This window comes from Diospyros lotus, chromosome 1 (assembly GCF_014633365.1).
Source record: "Diospyros lotus cultivar Yz01 chromosome 1, ASM1463336v1, whole genome shotgun sequence".
NCBI lineage: Eukaryota > Viridiplantae > Streptophyta > Magnoliopsida > Ericales > Ebenaceae > Diospyros > Diospyros lotus.
The window spans coordinates 42,547,038-42,557,978 of NC_068338.1; the positions used below are offsets into that span (position 1 = coordinate 42,547,038).

The window sequence follows — 10,941 nt, forward strand, 5'->3', positions numbered from 1 at the left end:
GTGATAATAATAATATAATATATAATAATAATATATGTGATAAAAATGATAATATTATATGTAATACAATCCAAAACTCTTCTAAATATGGACTCCTTTCATCCAACTGAAAAAGGATTAAATGGATGATAAAAATGTCTTCTTTTTGTTTAGCAAAGAAAGAAAAATGTTTTCTTTTCCAAATCAAAACAGAAAAGCGAACAGTTACATGTATATCAGTATATATATATATATATTGCTAGGGTTTTGTAAGATTTTTTTTCTCTTTTCTAGCTCCTCATTCAACTTCTCCTCTGGACATTTCAAACACAGCTTAGATTTAACAGGGGTAGGGTTTTGCAGAGAATAAGGGGTTTGCAGGATGGATCCGGAGAAGGCTTCACGACTGCAAGAAGGCATCACTTTGGTTCTTTCTCGATGGACTGCCCTTCAGATGGCCGTCCAAAATGAATGGGGTGGCCCTCACTCTCGCTTCAAATCTGAACAACTCGCCGCCGATATCTTCTCTTGGCTCACCCAATCCAAAGGCACGACCTTTTTATACATCGAAAATTCTATGGACTTTTTGATTGTTGATGCTGTTTGTTGATGGAATTTTTTTATCTTCTAGCCCATTTCGTTGCTAGGAAGGGCTTAGGGTTAAGTGGATGTACTGTTTGGTGGGGTTGTTTCGCAGGATGCCTTGTCGTTGGCTTGTAATGACTTGTCTGCTTGATATCTAATGATTTTTCTCTTAATCCAAAAAAGAAAAAAAAAAATCAATCCAGAACATTAGTCTGTCGTGAAAGGCTAGTCACGGCAAAGAATCGCGATTTTTATGCTTACCTCGTATTTATGCGTGAATTCGCCTGCTTTTTCCCTTTTCATACGCTCGAGTTGCAGGGCTTCAAGCTGCTTTTCTGTTGCTTGGAACGTTTGGCTTCGTAATACTTGCTGCCTTTTGAACTGAAAATTTTCTTTTTCTGTTGAATCTGTTTTCAATCGGGTTAGAGAGAAAATAGTTTCTTTTCTTCCCTGGGGAATTTTTATCTGCTGAGACATACAGAGCAGGACTAAATTGTTTTCATCCTCTTGCTTTCTTTAGTATTGAATGAAGTTTATTATCTTTTAAAGAACACAGCTTACAACTTTACTCTTTATCTTCATTAAAGTTTGTGGAATTCTGTAACAATTTTTTTATGAATCTGATATACTTAAGCATTTTTTAAGAAGAGATCAACTGTTAGCTTCTGTAGTTGACAATTTTATTGATCAATAATCTTTTGCGGCATGAGCTTTTTCTTCTTCGGATGTACCTGTTTCAATTAGTATCTCAACTTTCCCACATGAAAAGCTGAACATTGATTAAAAAATTGTGTCTAATTTTAGCCTCTCTTTTTTTTGGCAGAGCCACTGTATGCTGATGACTTAGAGGATATGCTTGATGAATTTATGCTCTCCCTAAATACTGAGATTGCAGATGGCAGCGTTGAGGAGGTATGTGTTCTTGCCTCACTTCTTGTCCTGAATTGTCCATATTAATGCATTCTTATAAAAATCGAACACTGGGGTCTGATCAAAGAATAATCTTACTCTGTTTACCCCTACCCCTACCCCTTCTGATAGGGCTTTAGGTAGTTTCCCTGGTGCCCTTCTCAAGACCTTTTCAAATGTCTTGAAACCTATTATAGCTTCTTTAATATGCTAACTGCCCCAGCCCCATGGACTCCCTTTGTTTTGGTGAAAGTGTCCAACTCAAATCTAGTGATCTCAATTTGCAATAACAACCTATCTAATGCATAAATCCACTGGTCTTAACCTTATTTGTCTACAACTAGAACATATCAAGCCTTAATTTTGCTAGGTGGGATTGACTATATGAATTTTGTCTTGCCAATCACATATCTTGTATAAGGCCTTTTATAACTCATATTATAACTAAGAATCTCCCACCACATTTTTATTTTTTTTTTGGTCTTCGTCTACCATAGGGTTGCAATTGAACTAATTAGAGTGTCAGTTTCTATGCTCGAGTTTGAACTCAACTTGGGCTTGAGTGCCTGTTGGTGAGCTTGAGCTTGACAAGCTTCTAGCAAGCCCAAGCCTGGGGTCTCGGGCTTGAACACGAATTTGTCAGAATTATTTTTTAAAAACCTAATAATCTAATATGCAAATAATTAACAAATATAATTTTAAATCAAACCTAATAATCAACAAATATAACATCAACATGATAATCAACTATTAATAATTTTAAACCTAATTTGCTATTTTGCTTTATTATATATACATATATTATATCATGTTAAATGATTAAATTGATATATATGTAATAATTTTAAACATATTCAATTTAATTATATTATTTTAATAATTTAAAGTTTGATAACTTTATGATAAAAAAATATATTTATAAAATTATAAATAAATGTATTTATAAACAAGCTTGTTCATGAGTTATTCGCGAACTTCTAATTGAGCATGTTTACAAACTTCTAATCAACTCTATTAGTATTCACGAGTCTCTAATCAAACATATTTGCAAGGTTTAACAAGCCGAGCTTTACTGAGTTCAAGCTCGGTTAGTTTACAAATCGAGCTTCAAAGTTAGGCTCAAGGTCGGCTCATTTACCTTAATTAACAAATTCGAACGAGTTTTTGTTGAGCCGAACACCAAGCCGCTCATGAACAGCTCGACTCATTTGCGACCCTAGTCTACCACTTCTTCTAGATTGTTCTTCCATTCTATCTACCTTTTTAAAGGAGCCTTTATTGATTTTTTTTTTTTTCACTTAAACAAATCATCTTAATTGTGTCTCCTGCATCTTGTTTTTAATGAGAGCCATCTCGACTTTATTACGAATAACCTTATTTTTTTTTATCTTTTCTTGTTTGTCGTATTTCAAATGACAATAGCCATTTCAATCCAAGCTTCAACCTTATTTGTCTCCTCCAGCTAACTCCAGTAAATAAAAAGGGCTGGCTCCTTTAGGAATTGGAATTAGCTAATATATGAAAAAGTTATAGAACTCAAAAAGTACTACTGATATGCATCTTACTTGCAATTTTGATATTTGAAATATATGTTTGATCAAGTAGATTGATATTGACTAAAATGAACATAAGATTGTCACGATTATGCTATTTTAATTTTCACTTTTGCCTTACTGTTTGCTGTTAGGATTCTTGTTACATTGTTATTAGTATTGTATTTCAATTTCCAGCTGTCAGTTTGTTAGAATCAAAAGGCCACGTGTGAGGCCTTAGGAAAAGGACAAAAGAATTGGTTGTAACCACTGGGAGGGGGAGTGATCTGCTGCATCCACACCCACCCAAGCGAGTATATCAACTCTTCCAACTTTGTGCGAGAGGAAATAAACAATCAATAGAACAATTTCTCAATTATCCTCTCTCTACATTCTACAATCTCTCTTATCTCTCTTTCTTCTCTCTCTCAATATTCTTCCCTTGCTCCGTTCGACCCTTGAATCTCACTAATTCAAGGTAATCATCATTGTCACACCGTGACAAAGATTCCCTTTGCAAACTCACTCAACCACCCCCCCCCCCCCCACCAAAAAAAAAAAAAAACAATTTTCTCTACTTAAAAAGAAAGAATAGAAAAGAAAAGAAAAACACCAAAAAAATAATTGTTAAGATTAGGAGCACTAGGATATTCTCAATTCAATGCCAATCTCACCAACACACTCTCTCGGATATAACACAAACAAAAGAAAATGAAAACAGTATATAAAACAGTAAGATAATAAGGAGAAAGACAACCAAACCACAAGAAGAGACAAGGATTTATCCTGGTTCGAACTGATTGAAATCAGTTCCACATCCAGCTGCGGTCCGAGAGCAATCCACTAGAAATCCAATGGAAAAATCAGTACACAAGAAACCGTCTCCTCTCTCTATCACACGAGTGCACTGCCTTCAACCGAGATTATAGAGAACTTCCTTTCTTCAAGCCTTTCCTCTCCCGGCAATTCTCGTATTCAGAAAGAGTAAAAATCTGAATGATCATTGATTATCATTCCAGTCCGCCTCTCTATCTATTTATAGAGGGTTGGGCGGAAATTATAAAGGGTAATTAAAAAAACAACACAATGTCTATTCTACCCTTTTATAACCGACTTAATTAGAACTTATCTAGATAACTTGTTTCCGGTTATATCATCAATCTGGTTTCTTCTGATTCTTTCTGATCTTCTAGAATATACTCCATGCAAAACTTCAACAATAATGATTGATTGTATTGAGGTGACTTTTGTCACGACCTAGGGTTTGGATGGGAAATTGAGAAGAGTATGGGGAAGAGTTAGACACAAATGGAGGGAGACAACAAGAATAGAGGTAGAACAAAGGAGATCGAGAGGGAGAACAGAGAATTCGGAGGGAAATTATAGAGAGAATTTGAGAGGGAAATTCAGTTTATCATTCCACAGTGTGACTATTTCTCTAGGTTACAGCCTATTTATAGGCTTTCTAGGTAAAGGTATAAACCAGCAAAGCAGTAAGGTACAACCCTAATTAATACATGTAATATCTTATGCCTAATCTACCCTTGGGGTTGTGACAACTTTTTATTCATTTTCTTCATAATCCTACTGACATCTTTTTAATTGTTATACTTCTGAAATTGGATACGTTTTCCACTTTGGATCGCTATTGGAAATTTAAAAATGATATAATATTAAGAAAAAATTATCAAAAAGAGACCAGAAGTATAAGTTATTGTGACAAAAGGAATATTGGTGTGAATTGCCTGTTTCTTGCATTATTGTGCTCTATTGTAAGAAAAATATGAAAAGTCATAGTCTGAATGAGTCAAAATTCATGTGGTTTAGTTCTCCATTTAATTATTTATGGATGAAGTACAATGAACTTATAACTTTATAGATGATTTACTGGGTGAATACTGCATTAGTAATGGTCCAGAGAAGAATCATAGTTTTTTCCCCCACATTGTATGCAAATGGTAAAAGCCAGTGATGACCATAGATTTCAGCTGGTCTGTTTTTCAGTTTTATTTGTATACCTATGTTTTGCACATTTGCATTCAGTTGTGCAACTTTTGCTAATTGGTTGCTTATCTGGTGTGGTACTTTGTGAACAACTCCATCCAGATAGCAGAGAAATTAATGATTATGCATGAAGAGTGCTTGGAAGGTAACTTTAAGTCTGTTCAAGTACTAAAGGAAACCAATCCTCCAAATGGCACTGTTACTTGTATCAGACAGGTAATTCTAGTCCTCCTTCCATTAGAATTTTATGCTCTGTAAATAAGAGTAGTTCACCATTTCTGCTAGCCCTCGTGTTTGCTCCCTTAAGGCATTTTCTCCAGTTTAATTACATGTATATATCAAATATATACCTGTCCTGCCATCCAGTGATAGCTAGCCTAACTGTTTGTTTGAACTTGATATAAACTGCTAATGAATTCAACAAATGAAGCAGAACATTGATGTGACCTATACTACCTTATTGAAGACCAATGAGACTGTTTATAGAAAATGAGCATTGTTCATCCGTGCATTATTGGGAACACTAATTATTATAAAAGGCGCCTATAAGCTCAGCCAGGATTGATCTGTTTTAGTAGTTGTTTCTCTACTTGGAGAATTCTCTCCATGTTTGCTGCCCACTTATTTAGTCTGTAAATTTAGGTTTATCTTCTGACACTGGCTAAACACTCGTTAAAATTGCAGTTAATGTGTGCGCTTTAAAAAGAAGAAAGAAGTTCATCTAGGACTAATAAATCTTGCTTCCTACCTGTCCGTACTTGAATGATTCTGTTTTGCTTTTACCACTCAACTTTTGAGCTGTAAATTTAAAATTATCTTCCATCACTGTGAGATATGTTGCAAGTTAATCATTTCAATGCAATAAACTTTGTAACATTGACTCAACTTTGGATCTTGGGCTTGTCCCATTCTCTTTTTGAGCTCAGAGCAACCAAGGAACCTATCACGATTTCAGGCGAAAAGTACTGAAGTCTATGTGACAGTATTCCATTCACCCAAAGGAAATGCAAAATTAAGAACAAAAGATGAAAGAACAGTGAAGTTGAATCCTCCACCTCTTACTTTTTACCTTGCATGTGAAAGAGGTTTTGAAATAGGGAGGAGTTAGTGTAGACAAGAAAACAAAAACTTGGCTTTTTGGTACCCATGCATGGATGTGGATCGGTTGGGGACAACAAAGGCACAGAAGTTATTCCAATATTGTGAAGATCCAGTCCTTGATAGCAATGATTACTTATTCTCTATGATCATTTTTTGGATTTTGTTGGTTCCTTTGTAGTGTCCGTGTAAGAGGATTTTTTGGATGCACCCTGTTTGATACATCTTTTCGTGTACACACTTTTATTTACAAGGGGAAAAAAAGAAGAGGAGGAAAATCCCTGTAAAGAATCTGGCTAATGCTACTTATTGGATGGAAGATGTTATCAATGTTGTGAACTACCCTGGTGTGACCAATTTTTCTTTGGTTGCTTCCTTCTTATTTTTTAAGGGTGGCAGTGATGACGAGGAGGACGATGATGATGATGAGAGTGCCAGGGAGGAGGATGCTGTCGAGAACCAGCCACATGTAAATGAAGATGATATGGCAGTGGATGAACCAAGGGTTAATGAGAAATCTAATACAGAAGATGGATGGACGGTAGTGTCCTCTAGGCGGAACAGAGGAAAAAGGAACTAGGCTGCATCATGAAGGCCATGGTCTCTGTTTGTTTATATATATCCTTCGTCGTTATCCTAAACTATTTTGTATAAAATTCTAATTATTATTGTTCTTTTTATACAGCATTGTTGGAGAAGGAAGAAGTCAGTTGTAGAAGATGTGGAAAGATTACCTCCAAATCATATGCTTTTCATCTTGTTCAAGTGCAGAAGATGTGATGAAATGGTTATGGAGAGGTTATGCGAACTGAGTTCAGTATGTAAATGAAAAGCTGAGTTGAAACTTGAAAGCTTTCATTTCTCCATTTTTAACCTAAAATTTCATTTGTTTTGACTTTTGACATTTAGCTGGGAACTGTCTAAATTACACAAAATGGGGAGAGATGATTCTGAAACTTCACTTTTTAGAGATTACACCATTTATTCATATTGTTTAGAAGTTTTCACATTATCCTTTTTAATGTTAGATTTAGTATCGATTATAAAATTATACGACAGTCTTGCACAAGCATTATGTAAAAAAAATCATTTTTAAATAGAAATTCAAGAGGATATCATTTCCCATTTGTGGGATGGAGAATCCCCAACCTGGCAGCTCGAGTGCGTGCAGTAATTGAAATTTATTTATATTTTATAGAGTTGAGTTTGGACACGTAATACAATATCACATAAGTTATTTTGCCCAGATTATTCACTCCCACGACCCATATATCTAAATGACGTCATCACTCGTCACTTGACAAATCTTTGCATGAAATGAAGGTAGCTAGCCTCTACTTGTTACGTCTCTATATTCCACCAACTTCTCTCTCCAATCCATATTTATATATATATATATATACACGCGCGCGCGCGCACACATACATATACACACCAACATCCAAATTATCCACCCTCCAAAATGTTGATCACCACCACCTCCACCTGCTTTCTACTCAAGCTCCTCTTATCCATCTTCCTCCCTTCTCCGGCCACCTCCCAGACCTGCTTCGACGGGTCCGGCCACCAAGACCAATGGCTTCTCCTCCACCCCACTGTCGGCATCTCCGCCATGCACATGCAACTCCTACATGACAACAAGGTCCTCATCTTCGACCGAACCGACTTCGGCCGCTCCCGCCTCTCCCTCCCCACCGGCTCTCCCTGCCGCAACGATCCCGCCGACACGGTCCTCCAATACGACTGCACGGCCCACTCGGCTCTATACGATATCGCTTCAAACACTTTCCGGCCACTCATGATCCTCACCGATACTTGGTGCTCCTCCGGCTCCCTCCTCCCAGACGGAACGCTGCTCCAAACCGGCGGCTACAATGATGGCGACCACGTCGTCAGGACGTTTTCCCCATGCTCCGGCGACCAATGTGATTGGGTTGAATATCCCGGCTATCTGCTGGAGCGGCGATGGTACGCAACAAACCAAATACTTCCAGATGGCAGCGTTATAATTCTTGGCGGAAGAAGACAGTTTAGCTATGAATTCTACCCCAGAAAGCCACGAACTTTCTTCCTTAATTTCCTCCAAGAAACGAGAGATTCCGATGAAAACAACTTGTACCCGTTTCTGCATCTGTTGCCGGATGGAAACTTGTTTGTTTTCGCCAATACAAGAGCTATATCTCTGGATTACAAGCGAAATCGCGTGGTCAGAGAGTTTGCTAGAATCCCCGATGGGTTTCCTCGGAACTACCCCAGCTCCGGCTCGTCAGTGCTGCTTCCTATCGACGAAAACGGACCCATAAAAGTTGAGATCATGATATGCGGCGGCGCGCCGGCAGGGGCGTTCTCAGAGGCGGTGGTGGGGAGGTTCGTGCGTGCGAGCAGCACGTGTGGGCGATTGAAGGTGACCGACGAGAATCCCATCTGGGTGATGGAAGAAATGCCCATGGCACGAGTGATGAGCGACATGGTGCTTCTTCCCACGGGTGACGTCCTCATAATTAACGGCGCCGGCACCGGGACAGCCGGGTGGGAGAAGGGGCGGGACCCGGTTACCCGACCAGTGATTTATCGTCCTGGTCGGGAGGAGAACAGCCGGTTTTCGGTCATGTGCCCGTCGCCGAAAGCAAGATTGTACCATTCCACGGCGGTGCTGTTGCCGGACGGCCGCGTTCTCATCGGAGGAAGCAACCCTCACGTTTTCTACAACTTCACCGGAGTGGAATACCCGACGGACCTCAGCTTGGAGGCGTACTTGCCGCCGTACTTGTCTGCCGACTATCAGCCGCTGCGGTCCGTCGTCGTCATGAACGGCGACGGTGCGTTGGGATACAAGCAGCCATTCTCGTTTTCTTTGAGTTCAAGCAAGTTTGTGAATCTGGGCGATCTGTCGGTGAGAATTGTGGCGCCGTCGTTTACGACGCATTCGTTTGGGATGAACCAGAGGATGGTGGTGCTCCAGATTAGATTCGTGATCGCGGGAATTGGTAGTTACACCGTGAGTGTGGCCGGACCCTCCACGCCGGAGATTGCGCCGCCGGGGTATTATATGATGTTCGTGGTTAACCAAGGCATACCAGGCACTGCCGTCTGGGTCAAGCTCCAGTAATATTATTTGGTAGAGTATATATTCTGGGTTGAAGTTGGAAATAATTATCGTGTTCGTGTGGATATTGACGTGTGTGAAAATGGACCCATTCGACCCTAAACGCCTGGTCCGAATCCAATCGGGTATGACGTGTGTGAAAATGGTTTTTTTAATTAAGAATGATTATGGAATATGTCTATTTTTTAAAAGAAATGTGAAAAAGTGCAAGAATGAGTGATATTTTCAAGGTGGGGTTAGGTTAAAGTTCATGTCAATGGCATATTACCCTCTTACCCACAAAACAAAATATATTATTATGATAATAAGCTTTTCCATCAACTGCATGATACTAATATATATATATATATATATATACATATTTTTTTGTTTGCTAAGATTTGTAATACTTTTTCAGTTAATTAATGTTAGCTAATTGCTTAGCTCACAATATTTAATAAGTAAAAGTTACCATCACTTATAAATACTAATATAATATTTTATGTAGGCTATAAGTCCAAGGGTCTGCTTGTAATTTACATAATCTAGACAAAATCACTTATTTTGTTAATTAACTTCTAGATGATATACTATTCTGTCCATATATTTTGCAAGAATTTTTAAATATTTTATTTATAAAAAAAATCAACAAGTTTTCAACTTTGTCCCATTTGCGACCACTAAGAACATGGGAGAAGGTTTTTGTTTCGATAATATTTTTTGAATTTCTAAAAATAGAAATAGGCATTTTCAAAGTTATAATAAATACCAAATAATTTTCAAATATATTCTCATTTGGGCAACATTATCAGCATCCATATAATTCTAGGTCAAAACATGCTTAAATATTAAAAGAAAAAGGAAGGAAGTTGATTTATATAAATTTGAGGGTGTGAAGTGTCATTTTTAAAATATTTGAAGGCCTAGTTTAGGGTAAGGTAACCTTACTTGACTCTAGATCCCATCAAGAGTAGGAGCGGGAGTGGAGGTGGATGTTGGGACGGGAATCCCCAAATTTTCAAATGAATTAATTTATAATAATAGTTTAAAACTTAAACATTAATAATCTTTTGGCAAGCAATCTACTCAATCAACACCAAACAAGATCAAATTGCTTGCTTATTTAATAGTAAGAAACAACAAAGTTAAAAAGATAAAACACACACGTATATTTATTTATGTAGTATTTGTTAAAATGGATTATATAAGATTATATCAAGATAAGATTATAATATTTTTTGAATCAATATATGAAATAGTCAAGATAAAACTAATAAGTATTTTAAAATTTTTATCAAACTGTTTGTTAAATTTTTTGAAATGTACTATATGATATATATATCGTTTTTTTTTATTTATAAGATCCAATATATATTTATCTTGAAAGGAGGAGGAATAAATATATTTAAAAAATGTCAAATAAAAAATTACGTAACTTTTTTTCAATAATTGTTAAATAAGTTGAACAAATTAACATATTAGAAACGGATAAAAGTTTTGAATACTTTTTATTTTTTTTTTATTTGTATCTTAATTAACAAATATTACTTTATAAGATTAAAAATTATATATAAATATAATATAAAATTTATATATACTAAATATATAATTTTAAATTAAAAATAACTAAAATGAATTTAAACTATGGGAGCCAAAACAATGCCATTTTGATAGTCAAGTCCAAGAGGACGCTTTCTCCCTTTTTATCTCATTTTCACTTTTTTTTCTCTTATTTAATTATCTTTCTTT

At 36.7% G+C, this 10,941-nt stretch overlaps 2 protein-coding genes across 2 annotated transcripts; both read left to right on the plus strand.

The window, feature by feature from the left end:
- Positions 1-253: 253 nt before the first annotated feature.
- Positions 254-7,095, plus strand: LOC127786596 (uncharacterized). The gene is made up of 5 exons (XM_052314088.1): positions 254-527; positions 1,388-1,476; positions 5,112-5,225; positions 6,499-6,707; positions 6,793-7,095. Exons 1-4 carry the CDS (start codon positions 362-364, stop codon positions 6,685-6,687), a joined length of 558 nt encoding a protein of 185 aa, XP_052170048.1. The 5' UTR covers positions 254-361; the 3' UTR covers positions 6,688-6,707; positions 6,793-7,095.
- A 152-nt stretch (positions 7,096-7,247) lies between these two features.
- LOC127786586 (aldehyde oxidase GLOX) lies at positions 7,248-9,310 on the plus strand. Its single transcript, XM_052314082.1, has one exon. The coding sequence runs from the start codon at positions 7,570-7,572 to the stop codon at positions 9,214-9,216; it is 1,647 nt and encodes a 548-aa protein (XP_052170042.1). The 5' UTR covers positions 7,248-7,569; the 3' UTR covers positions 9,217-9,310.
- The last annotated feature ends 1,631 nt before the right edge of the window (positions 9,311-10,941 follow it).

Coding starts and splice junctions, on each gene's coding strand:
- LOC127786596 (XM_052314088.1), top strand. CDS start 362: ATGGATCCGGAGAAGGCTTCACGACTGCAAGAAGGCATCACTTTGGTT. Junction 1,477..5,111: donor CAGATGGCAGCGTTGAGGAG/GTATGTGTTCTT, acceptor AACTCCATCCAG/ATAGCAGAGAAATTAATGAT. Junction 5,226..6,498: donor CTGTTACTTGTATCAGACAG/GTAATTCTAGTC, acceptor TTATTTTTTAAG/GGTGGCAGTGATGACGAGGA.
- LOC127786586 (XM_052314082.1), top strand. CDS start 7,570: ATGTTGATCACCACCACCTCCACCTGCTTTCTACTCAAGCTCCTCTTA.